We start from the raw sequence: 24,914 nt of genomic DNA on the forward strand, positions 1-24,914 counted from the left end.
AAAAGAGCAATACAGCTGGATATCATCAGCATATAGATGGTGGGAAACATTTTAGGGCATTTTAGGATGTTCACCAAAGGATACAAATACAACAAAAAGAGAATCAGGTGAATGAGGTAAACGATTCAGGAACATTAAATCAAAAACTAATAGACTTAAAAACTGCTTCTTTCCCAAAGCTGTGAGGGCTATCCCATCCTGCTGAGAATCAACATAAACCACCAGCCCAGTTCATAGTCTGTCACATGTTTTAAAAAACTACTGGTTCCACAGGTTCTTGTTCTGATAAAGAATTACTACACTGTCTCTCACATGGTAATGTCTATTTGCACGTGTTTAGTTTCTCAGGGAGTGTTTGTCTCATACATTAAAATTATTGCACAGTGTTTTGCATCATTTTGTAAATTTTTACTACTATCTCTCTCTTTCTTTTACCTGAACATTTAATTTTTATCAGATTCTAGAGACTATTTGCACGCTTTTGTTTCTCAGGAAGTGTTGTCGGTGAATTCAACTTTTTATCCTTATCTGAAAATGCCATTTGCACAGTATTTTTCCCCTACTGATAATTCTCTCTCTTCGGCTGTACAGCTTAACTTAAAAATGTAACCATTTCTTTTGATATTGCGATTTTGCATTTCTGAGGGTAATTCTTTGGTTTTCCATGGATGTCTCTGACTTGTGTCTGTGTGTTATATGTGAACTATGAGCCGGTGTCTCACCAACAATTTATTATGGTTACGAACTGACAATAAAGACTCTCGATTCTTGGTTCTTTTCTTTCATCGGAAAAAGGAAGCTGCTCAGAGTAGACCCAAAAGATGGATGCAGATAAATTTAGGGCAACCCTGGTGGGAAAAAATCTGTTTCAGGCTGCAAACAACTTGAGACTGAGGGAGAGGTTCACGTTCTATCAGAACTACCCTAAACATAAAGCCAGAGCTACAATGAGACGGTTTAGTTCAAAGCTTTGTGTTGGAAAAGCACTGCAGAAGTCAATATCTTGATCCAACTGAGAATCTGCAGACAACCTTTCCAACCGATCTTTACAGATGATTTCCCTTTAATATATTTGAGCCAGAAATATTTTGCAAAAAACGGACCAATGGACTGTTCATGTGAAAAGCCGGTAGACACAAACCCAAAAAAAGAGCATTGTTCTACAAAGGTCTGACTCAGCGCAACCTGAACACAAATGCATGCAAGCCTTGTATCATCTTCAATCCACTTCACAATCAACTAAATGCAATGAAGTTCTAAGTTGGTATGCAAATTTTTTTTTAAAAAAAGTTAAAAGGGTGTGAATACTTTATCAAGAGAACATGCCAGTGTTACATTTCACAGAAAATTGTCAGGTGGTAGACAGAAAAAGAGTAGAAAAGTAGATCAAGAACAGATCTCACTTGAAATTAAGACCCTGTCTCTCACTGGGACTCAACTTGGTAAATTAAGTTTCTTAATAACAGTCAGATTTTCAGAGAATTAAACATGGGAGCATTAAACGTAGGTGTCGTACCGTCTCTGAGCAGCAGCTGTAGCTTTCCCCTGTCCAGCTCCAGGCTGAGCTCCAGTCCGTCCTGCCCTTCGGCCTGAAGCAGTGTCCCGGAGTTCCTCATGGTTTTGAACTTGAGGGAGACGACCGGCTTCGATCCCCGCCTTGGCGCCGGACCGGGCCAGTAAGTCAGGCTGCTGCTGCCGTCGAAGCTCACCATGTCGGAGGCTGAAAACGAAAATGACATAAAGACAGAAACATGTTCAGCTGCAGCGGCTTCGCGACACGCTATCTATACGAGATCGAAGTGACTGTGATTCTCTGCATTTACACTTGCAGTGAGTTCAGCTTGTTACTGGGATACAAATCTGTATTCTGTTTATCGAGCACTTTCACTACTGGATAGGGATTTAGACTGAGGTGTAGGCGGTAAAGAATGGACATTTTTAAAAAAAAAAAGAGCAGCTGCTGAGCTCAGCATCAGTTTCCTCTTCAGCTGTACAACTAATTTCCCTTTCTCTTTTTTAATGAAGTTGGCAAGTCTTTGACCTCACTTAGCTTGCAGTAATGTGCTTATTGCACTGTGCACCGCATTTCCTGCTGATTACAGAGCAACGAGCTGAAGCTCCTACATACCGACTCATCCTTTATGTAGAGCTGACTTGCAGTCTTCGTTATGTACAACCAAACATGTTCATTTATCTCCAGATTAGGTTTTTATGTTTTTATGCGACTGTAATGAAGCCCAAACCTGTAATTATTCCAACCAACTGAGTTTTAGCGGGCAGCTTGGGCACAGATCTCACTCTGTAAGCGTAGTTTCTGTGCCGGGCTGTGTTTTGAAACCAGATGGAAACTCTGGATCATTACCTGCATTGCTCGGCATCAGCAGGCAGTGTTTAGGAAAGCTGGAATAAATAGCCGTGGTTTCCGCAGCCGTTTCTTTGTTTTTAGCTGAGTAATGTTTGAGCAGACTGTAAACGCATGCAGGACGTTTTCGGCTAAATACACCCTGTTTTAAGGTTTAGGGTTTAGAGGTTGGCTTGTTGCACCAACCACTCAGCTCTAAATATGACCCGACAAAGAGACCTGTTTCTCTCGGCCACTGTTCAACATCGGAAAGACAAGAAAACATGCCTTTCAGGTAAATCAGATGTGATTTTAATAATCAGGCATACATGTTTGGATGCAGGTTGTTGTTTTTTAACTTGATCCAGAGGAAAAACAGGGGGAGGATTGTGATTCAAACACCCCAGTGTTTACAGCTCGGTCCTCCAACACGTTCCTAAGAGATTACATCAGCATCTCATCATGATTCAGGTGACCAAGTACTCCACTCACACCAAGCAATAGCCTCTGACGACCCAGGACAGTGACAGGTGGGTCATTTATTTACATGTGACTTAGAATAGCCTATGAGGATGGGTCTCTGTGTGCTTAAAAACAGCAGAGCACCAACTGCAGGTTGCTCAAGTGCGAGCCACCAGAACTGACAAAGATTCCTGGATAGGTGTCAAAACGATTTCAGAAAGAACTGAACCAAAGTCCAGTTGCCTGCGATTTAAGCCTGTTTGCTGTTGCAATGACGCGGGTATCTGAGAATTTGCACAGCCAATAATAGAACATATCCAACATAAAAACAACAGAAAGCTGTACGAGAGACTTCACAAGCACAAAAGAAACCATGCACACTGTCATAGTGTTTGTTTGTGGAGTGGTGGTGGTGGTGAGCGGGTAAAAAGACCGGGCCCTGGAAAAGCTGTGTGCTGACCAGTTTTCCAAAAAGTGGTTGTAGCCAATCAGAGCAAAGTCAATTTAGTAGAGCTGCATATCATTACAGCAACCAAACATTTTACTGGGGAACATTTGGCCTGAAAAAATAAAAAAACATGACGTTATTTTTCTAAATGAAATTCTTTGGGGAATTTACATATGCAGCAAAATTGAATTGAATTGAATTGAACTGAATTGCTATCGACAATTATACTGACTACATGAAATAGTGAGGTCATGTTATACTGTGATGTCATGGGACCTTTAAACAACAATCTATAACTCTCAAAAGCAGGGGTGTGCAAACTTTTCATCATGGGGGCCAAAATTGTCAAGTAAAAGTACTCAAGGGCAAAAAGAAAAAATAAACAAATTAAATGACCTCATGATTTCAGCTGCACCACAAAATATGAGCTAGAAATAATGTCATCAAACGCATTGGTCCGATTTTGTGCAGGAAAGAGTTGTGTGAATCAATACAGATCCGAAACCTAAAGGAGCTATAAGTAAACATTTACTTGTTTTATTTACTAACAAATCGAGCAAAAAACAAAGCACAAAACACCAAAATAACAACTACTACACCAGCAGGACGTGATAATCTTTCATAATAACTTTGTATGCAACCAGAGTGAGCTGCTGACGTATAAATTAAAAAAAGTCAAATAACGTGGCTATGCACCTTTAAAGGAAGCGCTACAAAGAATGCAACTTCATTACAATGCTGCAGCGTCCATTTGTCAGCAGGATGGCACTTAATACTCTTTGAAACTTAATTTAAAGTCTGAGCTTACGGAGAGAAAGATCTTTGACCATTCCTCTTTGCCCAATCTCTCTAGATCATTCAGATTCCTGGGACTTATCTTCTTTTTTTTCTCTTCACTCCACATGTTTTCTGGGAGATGTAGCTCCGGGAACTGAGATGACCATTACAGGGGGGGGTTAATTGTGTCTGGTGAACCATTCCTGTGTTGATTTGGCCCTACGTTTTGGATCATTAACCTGCTGAGAGACCCATGGACCCATTTATTAGTTCACTGGCCACCAGATTTCTGCTCATAATGCCGTGTGCTCTCACAAAGTTCTCTGAATCTTTAAACGAGATCATGTATGGTAATAAGATGTGGCTGATCAGGAGGCAAGTAGAACAGCCCGACAGCAACTATTCACTCCTGGAAATAAAACCAGCTACTTGCTTTACCAACTGGTAGCTGCATCCCTGTGAGGTTTCTGAGTCTCGCCATCAACAGGTCCGCTGGTGTTTACACAACGCCACAGATTCATCATTATTCAGACACCAATTCTCACTTATTTCTGCTCCTACCTCTTCACAAAGCTCACCTGTGTTGCTTAATGGACACATTATTAGAAAGCAAATAAGGGGGCACTTAACAAAGCTTTCACAAAATGTGTTTTAACCATAAAACAGCCTAGCAGTAAAACTGCTGACGGATTGCTTACACGTCTTTTTTTCTTTCTCTTTTTTTTTTAGTTTAATGCACACTGTGATGAGTAAATGTGGCTGGACATTCAGCACACAGAGACATTTTTATGTGCTTTTCTGTTGGGGTTTCCTAATATGCCGACTGCAGCGGGTTCAGCCAGCTCTAACAATAAAAAATAAGCTACTTATCAGAGAGAAAAATCACTCAGCCACACAATATCCTGATATTCTGTGATCAACACAATCTAGACGTGGGAGCCTCAAATCTTTTTCCATGAGGCACAATCCAGCATATAAAACTTTAATTTAAAGAAACAAGCTTCTCTTTAGACCAGGGATGTCCAAAGAGCAGCCCGGGGGCTGTTTGTGTCCCCTGGCTGATTTTGTGCGTCCCCCAACTGCAGTTCAAGAACGATTTTGCCCACCAGCACGTTTTGCTGATGCAGTTGAAAACTTTTTTAAATCACAGCAAAAGTATTAAAGGTAAGTTAGAATCTTCTTGCGATTGAAAATGTTTAGGTACAACACAAAGTATTTTGGATTTAACAATCACACTTTTTGAAATATAATTTCATAATAAATAGGACCACAACTATCGAATGACGTTTACTCAAATGCAAACTTTGCACCAAAACCAGCTTTTAATACATTTATTAGAATTGGCTAAAAACAGCAAGCGTTTTCAAAGAAAGACCCAAATGCTGTTCTTATTGCTGAGAACAAACAAAATGTTTCACGTTTTTTCAGTACAGCCCAGAATACTTTGCCAACTGGATGAGCATCTGTTAACATTGCAAATAGTAAAAACCTTTTTTTAAAGGAACAACAAGTAATAATGACACCTAGTGATTAAAATTGGAAGAACACTTACACAATGCCTTACACGGACAACCGTCATTTACTCAACGGCCCGATGCTGCACTGAATCTTTACTTACACAGGACAGGTATGTGATGTTGTTTTACTTCAACCAGAAAAAAAAACTGAGTTGATGTTGTTCAAAAAGCAAGACCATAACCTAGACAAGGGTCCTCCAGAGCCACAAGTCACTCTTTGGACCCTCCAAAATCACTCCGAATTACTTTCATCCAAAATGATAAAGAAAAAAACTAATGCTTTTAAATATAAATATCAAAAATGGCAGCTTTTAGCAGTTTTTCAGTTGTTGTTTTTTTAACGAATGACACTAAAAGTACCTCTACCAATCATGAGTTTGGAAACTATGTTGGCTCATTTTCCACAAATAAACATCCCAAAAGGGAAAAAGTGTATCCATCCTCTTTCACTATAAAACCTAAAGATAGATGTAAAACGGTGGTTATTTACAATTCAATTCAATTCAATTTTATTTATATAGCGCCAATTCATGTAACATGTCATCTCAAGGCACTTTACAAAGTCAAATTCAATCATATTATACAGATTGGTCAAAAATGTCCTATATAAGGGAACCAGTTGATTGCATCAAAGTCTCTCCAAGCAGCATTCACTCCTGGAGAATCGTAGAGCCACAGGGAGAATTGTCTGCATTGTACGTGGCTTTGCAGCAATCCCTCATACTGAGCAAGCATTAAGCAACAGTGGAATTATTTAAAATTGACAGCACAGTTCCTGTACATATAACAAAAATTATAAGCCACCTTTTTTTCAAAGGTCATATAACATTCTAAAAGAGTTTTATTTAGCTGGACTGAGGTCTCTTACTGTTGAAAAGCTTGCAGGCTGAGACCAAAACAATGTAATTCTGAGGAAAGATTTAACGGAAAATCATCCTTTGATTTTGCGCCAGGACTGCACTACCCTTGCATTCTTAATTTATATGTATATATTTTTGGATTCAACTATGCAAGTATTTGAAATATTACAAAATTTAAAAGATGAAAATAAAAACTGAGCCAATGTAGGTTTTGGTATTGTCAGATAAATGGCACCATCTCAAAATGTAGTTACTTTAACCATTTTTTAATACTTTGAGAGAGGAAACAAAGCATACATCCGCAGATACATGCTGCAGCTTTTCAGGAAAATCCAGCAGGCAGGAGTACAGAATGTCAGCATGAAGTCTTACTTTCCCCCCCTGCAGCTGCGATTCTCTCCACTGTTCAGTGGGTGACAAAAAGGAACATCACCTCGAGTTGAGTGCTTGGCAGCAGACATAAACCTGGGGCTATTACTACAAAGCAGGATTAAAGGCTCAGTGAAGTAACTTCATGCTCAGTGCTGGGTTGTAGAGTCATAACAGCCGTTTACTTTTGTACTTCTGTTCAAATGAAACCACGAGTTAGTAAATTGCTCCTGTTTGACGTATTTATTTTTGTGCAAAGAGGTAAAACCAATCCGAACTATCCATTTAGCCTCCATCAGAATGATAATAACACACTTAGAATATCACTTTCATAATATAGACACCTGCAAAATTGTTATTTCTACCTATGCTTTCATAATGAAATTGCAATTTACTATATAAACTGATTTGTTCATGCATTAGGTAGAAATCATTTATGTTGTGCTAATGTGGTTCTAGCAGAATTAGCAGGGGATGGATGTTAGCAAAATCTGGCACCATTTGTTTTGTAAAAAGCCCAATGGGAATAATTGTAATGAGCTCAGATATGATGCCATCAACAGGTTTAGATTGACAAAAAAAAGGAAAAGGAAATGATCGTAATTCTGATCATTGAGCTGCAACGCATTGCTAAACAATATAATGGTTAAAGTCAAGTCAGTTTGAGACTCACTGTAAGGACATCCGTAGGCCTCCAGCCGGAGTCCGATCCGTCCGGTGGGATTCCAGTCCAGAGGAACGAGGCGGAGGAAGCGAGCGACTGCAGGCTGCTGCAGTTTGTACTGAACCACACTGTCTGCATTAGAGTTACCTGGAAAAGACTGGAAAACACACATATACAGACACATCAAACATTTTTATAAAACAAAAAAAACTAAAATCAGTTTAACATATACAGTGCCAACTATTATTCCTCCAGCTGACATAATCCATTTTCTTCCACCTGTCTAGGTACCAGCAGGAAGACCAAGACATCGTGTCTCCACGACAAATTCTCCAGTTTCTCAGCGAGTAGGGATGCCAGTCATCAAGAGCTATCCTGCATCTTTCTGATGCATCTCCTCTCCAACACAGCTGAATGAAATGGCTGAAGCCTTGCCATCATTCAGCTCTGCAGAGGTCTGGTAACAAGCCATTTATCTGATTCAGGGGTGTTAGAGAAGAGATGCATCTGAAAGTTGCAGAATGGTAGGTTTTCCTACTCAAGAAAGGATATCCCTCTAAAGAGTTTAATCTGACCTTGGGTTTCCTTTTAGGGAGAAATGGCCCCAGAAACTCCAAATCAAAGAACAGAGGAGGCATCCTGACCCTGTGTCCAAACCATCTCAACCTCCGTTTCATGTAGAGGAGCTGTGGGTCAAATATTGGCTCCCTTAAGATGATCGAGTCTGATCACCCCAGTAAAGAAACCTAATTTTCACACTTTGTGCTCAACGTCTCTCTCTTTTGGCCGTAACAAATACTGAATATGGACGCTGAAGGTACATGTCAATCTGATGCTTCTTCTTTATCTTATTCAGTTCATTTTTAAAAGAATCAGACATTTAAAACAAATATAATCTCAAACTACTTACAAAAATACAAAACAGACCCAGGTTATTTCCAGAAATGTGTAATAAAATAATTCACATTGAATTGCATTCTTTCCACTTTCCCTTTCGGCTCAGCTCCTTCGTCATGAGAGTCCAGGAATACATCCTGATACTTGGATCCCTCTGTTTGAGGCGCACTCGACCCCCCCCCCCCCCCCCCCCCCCAAAACTTCAGCAGCATGGCCTCAGATTCAGTGGACCGGCTCTTATCCGGTCCACTTCACAGCCGGCTGCAAATCACTCCAGTAAACACTAGAGATCATGGTTCCTGAACTAGACACCCTCCTGCCCACAACTTTGCCTTGGGCTCCTGTCCATGAGCAGCTGAAACGAGATCAGAGACGAGGGCCAACGCCGATGGAGAGAAGAGGGCTCCTCTCCGTGCCGACTGACACCGAGAGCAGAAGCAGCCCCCGGTCTTTAAGCATTTTCCTCTTGTTTTAGGTCAGCAATGAGTCATGCTTTAAAGTGTCAGATCTCTGGGCTGCATCATTCTCTGGGTTTATTTGCACTCGCATCAAACAGGGGAAATCGTGTTTTATTAGAGATGCCGATCTCTGTTTATATCTGAGCTACAGATTCAGATGTTTTCTTCTACGGATTATAGCACCTATAAGAAGAAGAATGTGCTGCAGGTTCTTTGATAGATAGCGATAGCAGCAGTTTAGGACAGAAAATGAAAGAATTATTACAAGATTATCCTCTTTTTTTTTCTTTTTTTTGTAAAGTAGATACCCTTAGACTTTATCTGATTTTTTTATAAACTGTAAAATGTATCATTGTAAATGCCATTTGTTTCAGTGTTTATAGACCAAATTAGTTTGAAATCCTTAGTTTTAATGCATTTAAAATGTGAAGAGAGAGAGGGACAGAGAAGGGGAAAAAAAATTTTTATTTGAGTATCTGACCTAATGATCACTGATCAGGGGCTGGAGTGGAAATCTGGCCTTTTGTTAAATATAACCTGATAATACAGTAATAGAATATATAGATTATATATATATATATATATATATATATATATATATATATATATATATATATATATATATATATAGAGAGAGAGAGAGAGAGAGAGAGAGAGAGAGAGAGAGAGACGGACGAAGGTAGTACGTCCTCAGATAGAACGTCCTCAGATAGAACGTCCTCAGATAGAACGTCCTCAGATAGATAGATAGATAGATAGATAGATAGATAGATAGATAGATAGATAGATAGATAGATAGATAGATAGATAGATAGATAGATAGATAGATAGATAGATAGATAGATACTGGTAAATGTACACGGCTTGAAGCCAACACCTTATATTTCCTGATATTTTTAGGGTTACACTTCCAACCTAACTACTAAGATGTTGCTCATGAAACTGCATCACACCAAATCATTTTCAAAGATATGTGATCATGAGTTAGAAACAGATCTCTGAAATAATGCGCTGAATGCCTGATGGGCTGCTTTCAGTCACTTTCCTTCCTCATTCAGTCTCCTCCATCTGGCAATCTATCCTAATTGCTCGGCTCCCTTGAGGTTGACATGCAGGTTAACTAGCTCCCCCACTGCCGAATAAAAGCCCAAACGCATAATTAACTTATTTAGTCCTCACATAATAATGACCGCAGAGTTAATTCACGTCATAATGAGGAGAATTTTACTCTGACAGTAAATGGACAAATTAGTTTTTAGCTCAGTTTTCAGTAAAAATTACTTCAAATCAGTTTGAGAATCGATCGATTATTTTTTAATCACCAAATAACTCAAAGTAATTCATTTTGACCCAGACACATCTGCAGTAACGGTTTAGAAGTCAAATTTTACACAGTTTACACCCACTGAGATTTGTACATTTTCAAATCTATTTGAATGTGTTTAGTTGTCTGAGAATGCAGGGAATGAGTGAGGTGCTTTCCATCAACATTAAGAGGTTCGAGAAGTGGTGCTTAAACAGCACTTATAAGGTGGGCCGTATCGTCTTATTTTGTACTTTCTTGTGTTTAATCAATTCCCATGTCTAAAAGTAGAAGCTCTGAGTATGTTGATTCAAAATCATTGCAGAAACACCAATGTGTGCAATAACACAATCGCAAACTCCTTGGATGTAATATTAGGTATGTTGGTACATTTTAAGGAACGTTTATTAACGCCCTGCATTGTAATAACATTTCTGGCGAGCTGTATGTAGTTTTAAAAGCCTTGATGCACAAACTTTGGTGCAGATTTCAGTCGACATACCGCTTCCACTGCAATGTTTTACAACGAGGGCAGAATTGTAATAGATTTGTATGCCTGATCTGATTGAATTGACTGTATGTTTCTGTAAATAAATTAGATCTTTTTGTCTGTGTTAACCACCTCGAGACATTATTTATTGTCCATCAGCTCTAAATAAATGTATATCGTTGAATTAAAACTATTTTAGCACATGTACCTACCCAGTATAGCTTGTAACCACTTTTTGTGCAGCCCAGATTATTGTGATGGTACTGACAGTGACAATAACACTTGCACTCAAAATGTAAGAGCATCCCTCCTTCAGAGCTGCCTTTGTTTTTCATGGCATGGATTCAACAGGGTTTCATGAACATTTCTCAGAGCTTCTGGTCCATATGGACAGGTTTGCATCATGCAGCTGCTGCAGACCTGCTGGCTGCACAGCCATGATGCTAATCTCCGTTTCCACCACATCGCAAACGTGCTCTGCTTGCATTGAGATCGGGGGACTGTGAAGTACAAATGGAGTACGGCTAACTCACTGTCATGTTGAAGAAACCGGTTTGATGTGATTTGAGCTTTGTCACATGGTGCATTGTCCTGCTCGAAGTATTTATAAAAAGAGCAGAAAACGGTGGTTCTAAAAGGCTGGATATGGTCAGCCACAACACTTATGTAGGCTTTAGTCTTCAAACAATGCTTAATTGGTACTAAGAAGCGCACATTGAGCCAAGAGAACATCCCTACACCATTACGCCTCCACCGTCGTCCTGAACAGCTGATGAGGCAGGATGGATCCATGTCTTCATGTTGTTTACACCCAACATCGTCCTTTCTGCCTCATTCTGCTGCTCGGGTTTAACTTCAACAACTCTCCGAGATGCCCCCCCCCCCCCCCCCCTTACCCGTGCTGTCCTCCGGTCAAAAACATCAGACATAATCAAGGGGATTTATGTAATGTAATTTACTATTTACTAACGTACACAACTACATGTAGGCAGATGAGCAGTGAGCAATATTCAAATATCTCATTTTAAAATGTTGAAATAAAAAAAATCTTGATTTATTTATTATTTATTATTATTGTGACATCAGTGTTCACAAAACGAATAATGCATGGTCTTTCAACAATTTCAAGTAATAATAAGTAAGTAAATAATATAACAATTTATTTTTAAAGCATGGGCCTTATGGATAATCCGGCCCTGGCTTAGATGTGTAGACAGGAAAGTGACAAGTGTATTTAATAAAAGATTTAGCAACTGGATGACAATTCTTACAGACAAACAAAACAGAAACTGGACTCAAACTTGCTCTGCCGCAGTGAATTTGGGGGGGGGGGGGGTTAAATTAATGAAAACTTGCAGGGAGAATAAATCTGTTTTCATGTGGCTGCAGCTAATTATGTGAAAATCCGTTTTATCTACAAGACACTAAAGATAAAAATCTGTAATTTTAAAATAAACATTCTTGAAATCTTCATATGATAAAAAAATGAATAGACACATGGACATCTAATGCTTTTTTTTCGTTCTTGAATCCTTTTTTTCATACAGGCACTGAGGGGGCAGCTGTGAATTGCCAAACAAAGTCTGATGTTGACTTGAGCCAACAGGACCGAACCAACCAGCAGGCAGAAATGTATTGAAGAAAATCGAGACAAAATAAAAGGAAGCAGAACATCACATGTTGAGAAAACAGATGGAAATGAACAGTAGAGAAATTCAATTTAAAAAAAAAGGAAGTGATGAAGGGAATTTGAGAAAGTGAGGGGAAATAAAGCAATCAGGGCTCGCTCTCACATCTTCAGCCCTCCAGGAGGCAAGAAACAAACAGATAAAAAAGGAGCAACAATAAAGAAAAGATGGATTGCAGCATTTCCAAACACCAACAGGCTTCCAAGGAAGGATGTGGGGCAGGAAGAAATCTTCTAACGGCAAAAAGGAAAACAACATATTGCCTCCTCTGGTCCGCATCCCACTATTTTGAGATCTGAAGCCCAGTAGGTAATGTGTTGTGCTTGATCCAGCGGCTCTGCCACACTTTTTTTCTTCTTCCTCCCTTAGGTGACTCATTCACAGAAGTTCAGACACACTTTGAAATGTGGTTGAGCTGGTGCAGAATTTATGTATAGTGCCAGATCAACATGTTTTAAGCTGGATCCCCGGCACCGAGATTAGCCGGATTCCCGCCACATGAAGAAATTGCCTCAGCTGGGCTTCTAATCAGAAAACTCCTCCGTGCAGCAGCGTGACAAATGCGACTTCAACCTGGCTTAATGCTTATGCTCAAAGTTGGGGGGTGGGGGGGAGGTGGAAATTAAAGTTTGTTGCATTATTTGATCTGGTTTTGGAGTCTCTGCAGAACTGAGGCGCAGGATTCAACACATATCAAGCAGGCTAACTGGGCTGATTGGATGCACCGCTGTGTTTTGCTGCAACATCAAAGCTACTTGGTAATTCCAGCGCCTGGACAATGAAGTGTGTTACGCGCGCTACAGCAGAGCATATGCAAGACCAGCGTGACAGTCGCACAGACAAAACGCAGAAATAGGGAGTAATCTGGCTACAAGAAAGGCAGAGGCGTCCATAAAAACCAGGTGAACTGCTCACTTTTTAGACATGCTGTGCCCATTTATAGAGTCTATATACACTAAACACATTACAGGTTCAAAAAAATCGGAATATCATGGAAAAGTTTATTTATAAAGTCATCTGTTTCAGAGTGAAACTCATATCTTATCTGCAGTAGATCCGTAACACGGAGTTAGTTACTTAACGCTTACTTCTGCTGACAAGCTACATGGAGATGCTGATTTTATTTTTCAGCAGGAGTCGGTACCGGCCCACACTGACAAAGGTACCACCAGCTGGTTCGCTGACCATGGTGTTAGTGAGCTTGACTGGCCTGACCTGAGACCCTGACAGGATCTGAGGAGTATTGTCTAGAGGAGGATGAGAGACACCAGACCCAACAATGCATATGACTTTAAGACCTTATGAAAGCAATCTGGGCTTCCAGAACTCCTCAGCAGAACCGCAGACTGACCGCCTCCATGCCACACTCCACTGATGCTGTAATTAATGTAAAAAGAGACCAATCCTTGTATTAAGAGCATAGAAAATTTAAATACTTCCAGAATTGTGACACTAATGTTTAAAATCTACATATTATTTGATCTTATGCAATATTATTTTTTCATTATCTGTAAGCCATAATCATTCAAACTGTAACAAATGAAGGCCTAAAATATTTCACTTTGTGTAATGCATCTGTATAATACGTGGGTTTCACGTTCTGACATGAGTGACAAAAATATTGTCCTTTCTTCATGATATTGTAATTATTATTATTTCTGACAGCCGATTATAAGTATGTTTGCAGAAGATGTAAAAAAAGGGTTTAGCAGAGACCCATCCACATCGGGGTTTAGGAAACGCTCATTTCTAGTTCCAGCTGACAACCCCTGTGGTTTGGACTCTGCAAACAAAGACAAGTCTCCAGGCTGCCTAATAACACTAGGTTACATCACCACTGAGGAAGAGGAGACGAGAAGCTATGAATGATTAAATATTAAAGCATCTGATCAGAGCTTTCTGTTAATACGAAACTAAAGGGTTGTTTTAGCTTCTTCATTAGTCTGGACTGCATTAGACCATCTCTAGTTTAGATCTAAATCACTCAGACTGGTCAAACCAGAAGTGGAAATCGCATGGTGAGATTTATGACAAGTTGCGACTTTTTGGCCTTAGGGTAACCTTTACGACCCCCTAGAATGAGACAAGCACTGAAACCACAAGAGATACAGACTGTTCAAACATGGACTGGATCATTCTATACTGATTACATTATTTGAACCCTAATTTGTGACTATTTCTTATAAACTGTGACTGCTACTTGTCCCAAAATATTGCTAAAATCTTACCTTTTCTCATCTAGTTCCCCTGAATCAACTTTCCTGTTGTATCTGTTGGCTCATAATACCAGGAGACGGCGGGTAGAAGCCCTTATGCTGACCTTGGGCTTCTTTCCTCTAGGCTGACTTATACCAGGATTGTTTGTTTACTATAATAACCTGCCCCTATGTCTGCATCCGGGTCCTCAAATAACAAACACGAAACAATAGCAACATATATTTGTAATTAATTTTAGTAAGGATTAGTAAGGAGCCTAATCTGAACTTGAGAAAGAGCAAAAGAATTGGAATAGCCACAGCAAAAGCCTTAATAAGCTCATTAGTACATCCAGCCGCATCCTGGCGCTGGACTAATCTTTTAAAAAGTAAACGGGTATGAAGCCGGAAATGCATGTTAGGGCTTGAAACCAGTCAACAAGATCTAAAAAATGTTTTCTGTAAGGAGAACAACCAGAGGAAATAAGAAGGGACAAATGAGACGCATTTAGGGCTTCTTCATGTTGAGGAATCAGGGACTGGCTAAACTATAACAGTCATCAAGTCTGTGCGAAAGACATAAAGCATAATCTTAAAAAAGCTACTTTTGACAACAGCATTTATATAAATGTGAGAATATTTTAAATAGTCTTTAAATGACAACAAGACAGGTTGTAAATATTATTTGAATATTTGAAAAGGGCCAATATAATAGCCAAGAAAAAAAGGTAGGGTCGATAAGGTTTAAAGTGTGCCTCTTTTATTGTTCTTTGATGTTAGGAAAATGTAGCGCTATCAAGGATTTTTGAATGATTACCGCAGTGATGCCTTTGAGAGTATATGGTAGCCTACTTTTAGAGAGGAGGGAAGATCTGGGAGGCAGGGACTGAAATATTAAGTTGATTTAGATCCAATTGGAATCCTGAAGAGGAAAAATAAAAGTACCAGACCGAGATTTAATCCTTGGGGGGACTAAAATCTTAAGTTTAATTAAGAAAATGTTAATATAAGATTAAGGAGAATAAAACTCCCCTCCCATTTACCAAAAATGTAAGATTTTGTACTTGTTGATTTGAATTGATTGAATTACCTTTCATTACATTCATTTATTGTAGGTTATATTTTTGGATGCACATAAAAGGATTGTTATCCAGTTTTTTTTACAACCAGACTCATATAATGATTTTAATTCTGCATCTACTTACTAACAGATGTAACATAATCATCATAATATAATCTTCTGGTAAATTCACAAGTGGTTCATCGCTTGTGAATCAACGTGCAAATGTTGCACACACATCTGAGTTTAAATTTTAAAAAGCAGCCAGATTAACCTGGAGTGGAAGGTTTAGTCAGTATTGACTGAACTCTTTAAATAATCATTGGAATATAACATCTAATATTTTTCTAAATGTTTCAAGGTTTAAATCAGCATTTAACATGCAGTTTTATAATTTACTGATTCTTTTTTATGTTTTTAGAGATTCCCTATAAACATGTGGCTGTTGAATACTTATATTTGTAAACGTGACCTCTATTTTGTGTATTAATCTTTTCCATTCACTGCATTAAGAGCAGTTTTTCACACTGTACGTCCAACTCTTTTCATTACTACATGTTTCTTTCACTCTGTCTTCACAAAATCTAAAGGGAAAAGGTGAAGCTGTGCTCTGATACCCTGGCAGAAACTGATTCCTGAACTAAGATGCCAGTTAAGCCCTTTCTGAGTTGAACTGAGTTGACAAAAATGACAGAGAGCAGCAAACAAGACGTAAAAAGGGAACAAATTGTCCCACTTGACTGCATCTGGGTTTGTGGTGTGCAGCGAACTGTTTTGTCAGCAAAAGTCAGCAGAGCTCCGACACCGGCTTATACATTACGAATGAAAAGATAAACTATTGATGACTGAGTTTATCTGTATGCGTAGCACAGCAGAAAAAAATCTGTATTTATAAGTTACACAAAATAAAGCTGTGTTACTGAACCCCGAAGGGAAATTGAGTCTATGTGAATGAAAAGCTTCGAAAATGAAGTCTCTTATAAGAAAAACAGTACCGTACATATTTTCTTGTTAATAAAGAAGAAACCAACCCCTATGCTGTCCTCTTGTCTGTACTGCTTCCAGTTGTGTCCCGTGTCGCTGAACATCAGTTGGTAAGACGTCAGCCAATCAGAGCTGCCGTAGCGGCCCTGTGTCGCCACAGCAGTGATCTTGGTCCGCTCGCCCAGGTCCACCTCCAGCCACTGGTACCTGTCCGAACTAAGAGGAGACCAGCCTCCAGCTCCTGTAGAATGAGGGACAAAATAACAGGAAAATTATGATTTATTTGCTTTTATCTAAACAGGACGAGATGAAATACGTTCTAGTAAAACCTTAAAAAAATTAATCTTGTGGCTCAGCCTCTCAGCTAAATCCCAACTCCATTACTGAAACCAGAGTAATGAAAACTGGTAAAAACTCCAGCAAATATATTTAATTCATTTGATTTCATTTGATTAGGAAAAAAGTAATAACTTTATTCAATTTATAATTTTTTTGCTGATGTTTAGACTGCACTTGTTTTTAATTTAGTTTTGTTTAACTTGGTCACCACATGCTAAGCTGGGACTACTTAGCACATTAACTGGACAAAAAATGAAAATAAAGCAAAATTAGACATTTCATTTATAAAATATTGCCTCAGTGACAAAAGAAAGTTGTCTATTTTAAGTTTCTTGTTGTATTTGAATGAAACTGTTGGCGTCACGCTAACATGCTAGGCTTATTTCTTCATGACTGTACAGTAAAATTGTTTCTTTGCTCTGGTGTCTGTGCCATCTCAATACTGGATCATCCCTCGGACTTTGGAGCCTTTTATGCCTAAATGATCCACAGATTAAACAAACAGGCTAAACAAACAGTCGTTTGAAAACGGCCTGAAAACCCGAACTAAATAGTTAGAAAGACCTTCAGAAAGCTCTGGGAACTATTGATCAAGACAAGTCTAAATAATTAAAAGAAAGAAATGAGGGATAGCTCAAGCCCCTTTGAACAGAAACCATAAATATTTCCATGAAACATATATATATATTTCTTGCTGTCAGCTTAGCTCTTCCTTCAATTCTTCACTTCCCACAAAAAGTAAATAGCACTTTATTAAGCAGTACAGGTCTCCCTTATCTAATTATATTCCAAATCCAAATTTAAAAGTATTTTTGCTGCTAAGCCTCTTCAGTCCAGAAGCACTGAAGGGGTAAAGTCGGACTCCATGGAGACTGATAGCCTAATAAGTTAACCTGCCGTTAACTTATCAGCACATGGAGAAGTTGTTGTGCTAGTTATGGTTACCGATGCAGATTTATTTCAGCAACACATTGACAGAGACCTGAAAACCTTACAGCTTTCAGCCTGCAGCTGATTTAATTTCTCATGAAAATCAATAAGAGGCATTGATTAGGTTTAAAGTACACCCTAACATGTGTCCCCTTCCACATTCTAAATGCCATCCTTAAACGGTGGATTTCTGAGGCTGAGAAGTTTTCCCAAGCAAATCAAAACTGAGATGAGAGCGACCTGAATTATTGAGATATGAGAAATGTCCACTAGTTTTTAACAAATTCACAGGAGTTTTTACCCAATATTCCCCGCCAAGCTGCTAAAAAGGAGACCGTAAACCCACATATGCGTAAATAAAACACTCATGCAGTTTACTCATCGAGCGCTTTTACGCTGAGCGAGTACAAAAGAAGAAATGTGTTCAGACTGATAAACTGCGGGTCATCAAACACGCTGCAGCACAATGAAGTCCGGACCGAAGAAAGCACGGTCGGTCTGCTGTCGTGTGTGCGGCTGTGTACGCGTGTGTGGAAAAGTGTTTTGTCGAGCCAAAACGATGACACACGGAGCTTAAACACCAGATGGACGGATTCTGAATGAGGATACAGACCAGAAACCCACTGAGCACACAAACAAACACACTCAGAAGGACCGGCAGAAAGCTGTACGGAGCACAAAATCACTCAGAGCAACGTCTTTGGGTTTCAGCTTTTTGGAGCCAGTTCTCTGACAACCTGCTGCTGTACCTGCTAAAAGACATTAAAGAGGCCCTCCGTGTCCTAACTGGAATCAGAAAAAAAAGAAAAACAGATACAGAGGAATATTTTCCCTTTTCATTTGTATTAAGCGTTTAGCAGCTCTATAGGAAGATGTAGACCATCAATATAAGATTACGTTTGTGTAACCAGATTGAAAAAAACATCTGCTCTGTCTGAAATTATTATCTCTAACTCATTTAAGGATTGGGGGCAATAAACCTATTTTTAAAGATGTGTTGTTTTTCAGAATCTAGCTGTGTTTTATTTGATTCTTTTGAAACAAATAACACATTCATTTCCCATTGTTCTAAGCACACACAGAGCTGATTTATTCCTTTTACTGATTCATTTTCTGCTTTTATATTTGTTTTACCAGTGATTAATGTCTTGGGTTTATATATTTTTCTTTATATATATATATATATATATAGATAGATATATAGATATATATATATATATATATATATATATATATATATATATATATATATATATATATATATATATCCTGAAGCCAGTCCTGTTTGGACCTCCATAGGTCGTTTCATTCCTTTTATAGTAAGATTTAACTGGACCTAAATTTAATTTATTTATTTTTTCAGTTTAAATCTGGCCCTGAAGTTAAACAGGACTGCTTTCTGCCAATTTGATTGTATTGGAAATATTGGAATTGAAAGCAAGAGACTTTTTCTTGCCCTGAGATACATTTTCATTATGAATAGGAGAGACATAAATAAACTAAAATGAAATGAACTGATTTCAGTATAAATAGTTGGACAATGGGCTTCATTCTCGCATGTGATGCTGTTAATACATATAGACCAAAAAAACCTTATCAACCTCATCCCCATGAAACAATTAAAAATTAAGACAAAATTAAACAAATGATTGAAAATGTAATAAATACAGCAAAGGTAGTGTAACAGGTGCATGGATAGCTTAAAAAACAATGTAGATTATGTTAAATAATGTAATTTTTATTCGTTATCTGTCTCATATCTTTAAACTCACCTGTCTGAAGGGCAAATTCTCATTGCAGAGGAGCCACTTAAAGAAAATGTTCTTTTTTTCTTCTTAGAATCAAAATATTATCTAGTTTCTGTCTCTTGAAGGGTAAGCTTGAGATTTACATCCATAATTTAGATTTTTTTTTTTGTTTAACACCGTCTGGAGTTCAAGTAAAGTTTAAATAAAGAAGAAGAAGAGGTATTGACACAGAGGAAGGCCTGGGGGTCGGATACCAGCCTTATCACAGGACAGGAAGGAGTACTTCAAGTTGGGTCAGATACTTTTTAACTTTATCAGAACCGTCATGACCGTCTAGTCCAGGTTCTGTCAGCTCTCTCGGCTGAAAAGCTCATCAACATTCACAGTTGTTCAGTCCGTCCGGGGGGTTTGTTCTGAGGCTTTAAGGCTGTAAAACATTTAGCGACTCCTCTGTTTTTATTCAGAACTGTGTTGTTAGCAATTCAATCGTGCTGAATAAAAACAACCAAATCAAATTTTCAGCAAGTTGATCTAAGCTTGGTGGGAACAACCGCTCGGTTCAGTCTATACTGAACCTGTAATGCTGTCCACACACAAGTCAAGTAGTTTTTGTCAGACGATATTAGACTAAAGAGAAAAACAACACATTTTTTCAAGGTGTTTTTTTTTTAACAATTTCAAATGGAAAGTTTTCCAAAATAAGCCTTGGTGAGAATGTCACCGTCTGGAGAAGCATATGGTTTCAAGGTCTCTTTCTTAGTCCCGGGGTCAAGGACAAGGTTACATTTTGCTGTTTTAATATCAGCAAGATACAATATCTATAACTTTAAAGGGCATTACTTCACGTGTGTTCACATGTGCTTTCAATTTTACTGAAAGCTTTAAAACATTTTGTCATAACAGCTTAATGGCGATTGCATTTGGATAATCTAAATAGCAGAATGAGGAATTAAAAGAGGATCTATTTCATTCGAATGTCATCTTCCTTAACAGGAAAAGTCAGAATAGGGAAGTGTTTACATCTGTTCCAGGTCAGTCTTTGTGAATTTCTTCATGCTTCAGGTAGATGGATGGATGGATGGATGGATGGATGGATTTGTGTGCACAACCAAGGAATTTGACTTCAGGACCACTCATTATAGACATTTTACATATAAATACATAAATGTGTCTGGAAATAAAAAGGGCTTTTTTAACCTAACTAGGTATACATACAGTGTTTATACAAAAATAGAATGCAAGGTTGAATTAGTGCAAATATGAATAGTATAAATCTGAGAACTCTGACTGCTACGGAGTTCATCGGACAGACATCCTCGGGCGAGAAACCATCTCTGGTTATAGCGAATATCGCTCTGTAGCTGCCGACATGCTTTAAGTCTAAAGAGTTTCTGTGCAGAATGTGTGCGGTCTGCAGACATGTTAGCTGCCCTTTTCCTGACCTTAGACCTGTAGAGGTCCTGGATGGACAGACCGTCAGCCCCTACGATCCTCTCTGCAGACCTAATTGTTCATTATAGTGTGGACTGTTTAGAGGAGAAGCAAAAAAACACACATTGATGGGCGAAGGGCAGACTGAATGATGGCAATGGAGAAGAGCTGCCGCAGGAAGAGCAAACTCGTCTGGACCTTCTTCTGAACAGTGTCCATGCGTGGGGACCAGCTCAGGTCCCGAGAGAGATCATATCATAGAAACTGGAGGTGATCCTCAGGTTGAGGACGGTATAGTTGAGGGAGGCAGTGTGGGGAGGTGTTGGCTGCAAATCCACAATCATCTCCACTACCTTCTGTGTTCTGAGCGCACCAGTGGACCAGCCGATCTACCTCAGACGACACGTAAACTCATCTGGACCAGAACAGGGACAGAGGTGCCATCAGATGGTTGAATAGATGGACTCAGTGACGGACTGGACGGTCTGGCATTTGGGCAGATGCCAGAAGGGCCGCGGGCCCTCGTGGGCCGTTTGGGCCGGCCAATCACGAGGCGGCACGATCGTCGGGTGTGCGCGGCCCCTTTCACCCTGTTCATTGTACATTATCTCTCGGCCCACTAATAGACCAGTTCACGTGTGACGTCAGCACTACATCCGGGTCCCGCGGGTAGGCAAAAAACAGAGCTGTTCTCGTCTACTACATGACAAAACGGGTGATTTAGAGCGTACTTTTAGTTAGTTTATTTTTGGAATCTAAACAATGCCTACGACTTGTTGTGCTCCCGGTTGCCTCTTGGTTCAGTTTTTATGCATATTAAAGTTAGAGTTCAACACCAATGGGGCTACAAACTTGCGTGTTATTTCCGTGCATGTGAAGTTATATCTGTCTGTTGTGGGCACGTGCACGCGCGTGCGTGCGCGTCCCCATGTGGGCCGCTTGTTGGTGGAAATGCCAGGGCCGTTTATTAATCCCAGTCCGTCACTGGATGGACTAATTGATGGATAGTGTAATATTTTGGCAAGAGATTTGCAAAATGCGGTCGTTTTCATTTATCTGCACAGTGGGGCAGTGGGTAGCGCTGTTGCTTTGCAGCGAGAAGGTCCTGGGTTCAAGTCTAACCCTGGGCCTTTCTGCATGGAGTCTGCATGTTCTCCCTGTGCATGCGTGGGTTCTCTCCGGGTACTCTGGCTTCCTCCCACAGTCCAAAAAACATGACTGTCAGGTTAATTGGCTTCTCTAAATTGTCCTTAGGTGTGTGTGAATGGTTGTTTGTCCTGTCTGTCTCTGTTTTGCCCCGGACAGACTGGCGACCTGTCCAGGGTGTACCCCGCCTCTCGCCCAGAGAATGCTGGACATAGGCATCAGCACCCCCCGTTACCCCATGAGGGATTAAGCGGGTCAGAAAATGGGTGGATAGATGGAACCTCTGTCTTTACCAATGTGCTTACGCACTGTCTCAGCTTGTGTTTCATGTAAAACCGAAGGCAGCATCAGGTGGGACGACTACTGTTTTCGCCGGCGAGATGTGGCCGTGATCGGCGTTTGACAGGCAGAGGGGAACGCACGGCGGCGAAAATGAATCAGTGTCGGTCTGGTAGCCGATCTCTAAAAGAGCTAAAGGCCAGAGCTAATAACCACTTGACTAAAAGACGTGTTCAGTGGCAGCGGAGAAGAAAAGGGCAGACACTCTGACCTTTACACATGGCGATTAGACTGTGGAGGAAAGGAGAAGGAGATTAAAGAAAAACAACTCGGGGAATGAGAGGCGTACAAAGATTCCCCGTGTCCTCGCTGTCAGAATAACTGGGACTAATATAATGGAGGTGAACCGCCGGTGGACGGTCCGAACACTTCAAGTCACGGCTGTCGCTTTAAATCAAAGAGATATCTTTGGCTCCTTTTCCCCATGTGTCTGTCAAGGTGGCAGATCCCACCACCCACAGCTGAAAGTGAAGATTAATGGAGGTCAGGAACGTGACATCGCTATGCCGCGGGGCAAACTGGAGTGATCGCTGCAGCCTGAAAAAAACCCTGGCACCTTATATATAATAGCTTCAACTCAAATACAAATTCTGTATTTCCTCTATCATGCTCAGAGAACCTCATTGAAACCCTATTTTTTTTGTATTCAGCACGTTTAATTGAGAGCGGTGATGACATAGAGGGAAATGTTAATTATTAAACTGGTATTAGCATTTATAATTACTTCAGAATTACATATTTAGCCACAGGTCAATTCCAGGTTATCTGAGATGGCTATAAAAATTATATTATAAAATCAAGCAAGAAACAAGCAGGACAATGTTTATGGTGATATATATAAAGCATATAAAACAGAAGGTTCTCGTTATTGTCAATACAGTAATGAAAAAATAAGTACAGCCTCTCTGCTTACATGGAGTTTACCAGTGAAGACAGCAGCCTGGTGCTGCTCAGTAATTACTCTAGACTGGTGCTGCAGTTGTGGCAGCTTACAGGTGTCTGTTAACACAAAGGCAAGATGGAACAATATAAGTGATGATCTGAAGCCCATCAGTCTGGGAAAGGTTAAAAGACCATTTCTCAAAACGAAATGTCATGAGGAGAATGACTGGCTGGGTAGTCTACTCCTTGACTGAAGCAGAAGCAGGCTCTGAGAAGCTGGGCCAAGGGGAAGCCGTCTCCATTCACTGCCCGTCTATTACTACCGAGTTTCAATATCCACTTGTTGTCTGATCTGTGAGTTCTGGCCTTTTTGCGTCCATGATTTTTTTTTTCTTCATTCTTGCATTCTTGGCTTCCAGTAAAACTTTAAACTTACGCTGACTCTGAGGCCAAGATCTCAGCAAATTCCCCATAATGTCTGATAGTATAATTATGAAACCAACAACAACAACAAAAAACACAGCTCTATCTGAGACTCTTTCTATGACACCTTTCATACAGCTTTGTGGAAAATAAAGTGCTTCAAGACAAAAAAGAGACCCCACCTCACAGAAAAAGACTATAAAACAAGCACTGAGAAAGACAAAGCTGTCTAAAAAGTGTAGCACAGGGGGATTAAAAATCTGCATATGAGAGACCTTGAACTGAATGACAGCCAGTCACCCCATAAATAAATTTACTATTATCTGCATGTCCAGTAAATAGAAGTGCTCCTAAACCCAAACCCCACCATGACCACTGCAAGAACATCTAGTATTAGACTCCTCAGACTTCAGCTGAATGACTCTTAACTAAATAGATTTATTTTAAACATAATACATTTATTCTACTCTTACATCCATCCATGCAATACAGTGAGCGTTTTTATTTATTCTGTACAAAACTAATTATAAAGAACAGAGAGCATGGAAATTTTGAGTAACGATGACTATGACAAAGAACATTTAAGTTGCAGACATATAGCATAAGATGCTTCAATTCAAAATACTTATTCCACTTCTTGTCACTGCAAAGGTGTAAACAATAGATCAAGATGTTTTTATAGAAATCGAAAGAAAATCATGTAGCACAACGAGCAGTCTTGGAGGTCAGGGTGGATGCTTGAATATGAACGATGTCAAGAACCGATTCGTTGGACTGTTGTTGCACAATCCCAATGTACAGGCTTCAATTAAAGTTTAATTCAGCCTTTAAATCTGCATACATTTTTATGAGCGCCACTGATAACTGTCAGCTTTGCCTACAGAAGAAAAAACAAATTTTAACATGAAGAGTGTTATTATCATTTGGGCAAGAGGACAGTGGTGACTTAATTAGCTCCTGATAAAGAAAATGAAATGTAGCACAGAGGGAGCAGGAGATTGACACGCACAATAATTTAAACACTGATAAATAAAAGGTGGGAAATGGAAGTGAGAATAAACACAGAAAAAGGTGCAGAGTAGAAACCCAATGTGAGAGAAAAGTTGAGCAATTCATCCTTAATGCCTTGCCGAAAGACCGACTAATAGATGATTTAGTATCTA

The 24,914-nt window shown here is 39.5% G+C and overlaps 1 protein-coding gene across 1 annotated transcript in view; it reads right to left on the reverse strand.

Moving 5' to 3' along the window:
* LOC105915956 (contactin-associated protein-like 4) overlaps positions 1-24,914 on the reverse strand; it is a 201,330-nt gene that overhangs the window by 126,352 nt on the left and 50,064 nt on the right. The window contains exons 3-5 of the mRNA XM_036138619.1: positions 16,561-16,754; positions 7,448-7,595; positions 1,517-1,720 (exon numbers count right to left, since the gene is read on the reverse strand). Of these exons, the coding sequence (XP_035994512.1) occupies positions 1,517-1,720; positions 7,448-7,595; positions 16,561-16,754 (546 nt within the window). The remainder of the gene's footprint in view (positions 1-1,516; positions 1,721-7,447; positions 7,596-16,560; positions 16,755-24,914) is intronic.

Source organism: Fundulus heteroclitus, chromosome 6 (genome assembly GCF_011125445.2).
Source record: "Fundulus heteroclitus isolate FHET01 chromosome 6, MU-UCD_Fhet_4.1, whole genome shotgun sequence".
NCBI classification, from domain to species: Eukaryota; Metazoa; Chordata; class Actinopteri; order Cyprinodontiformes; family Fundulidae; genus Fundulus; species Fundulus heteroclitus.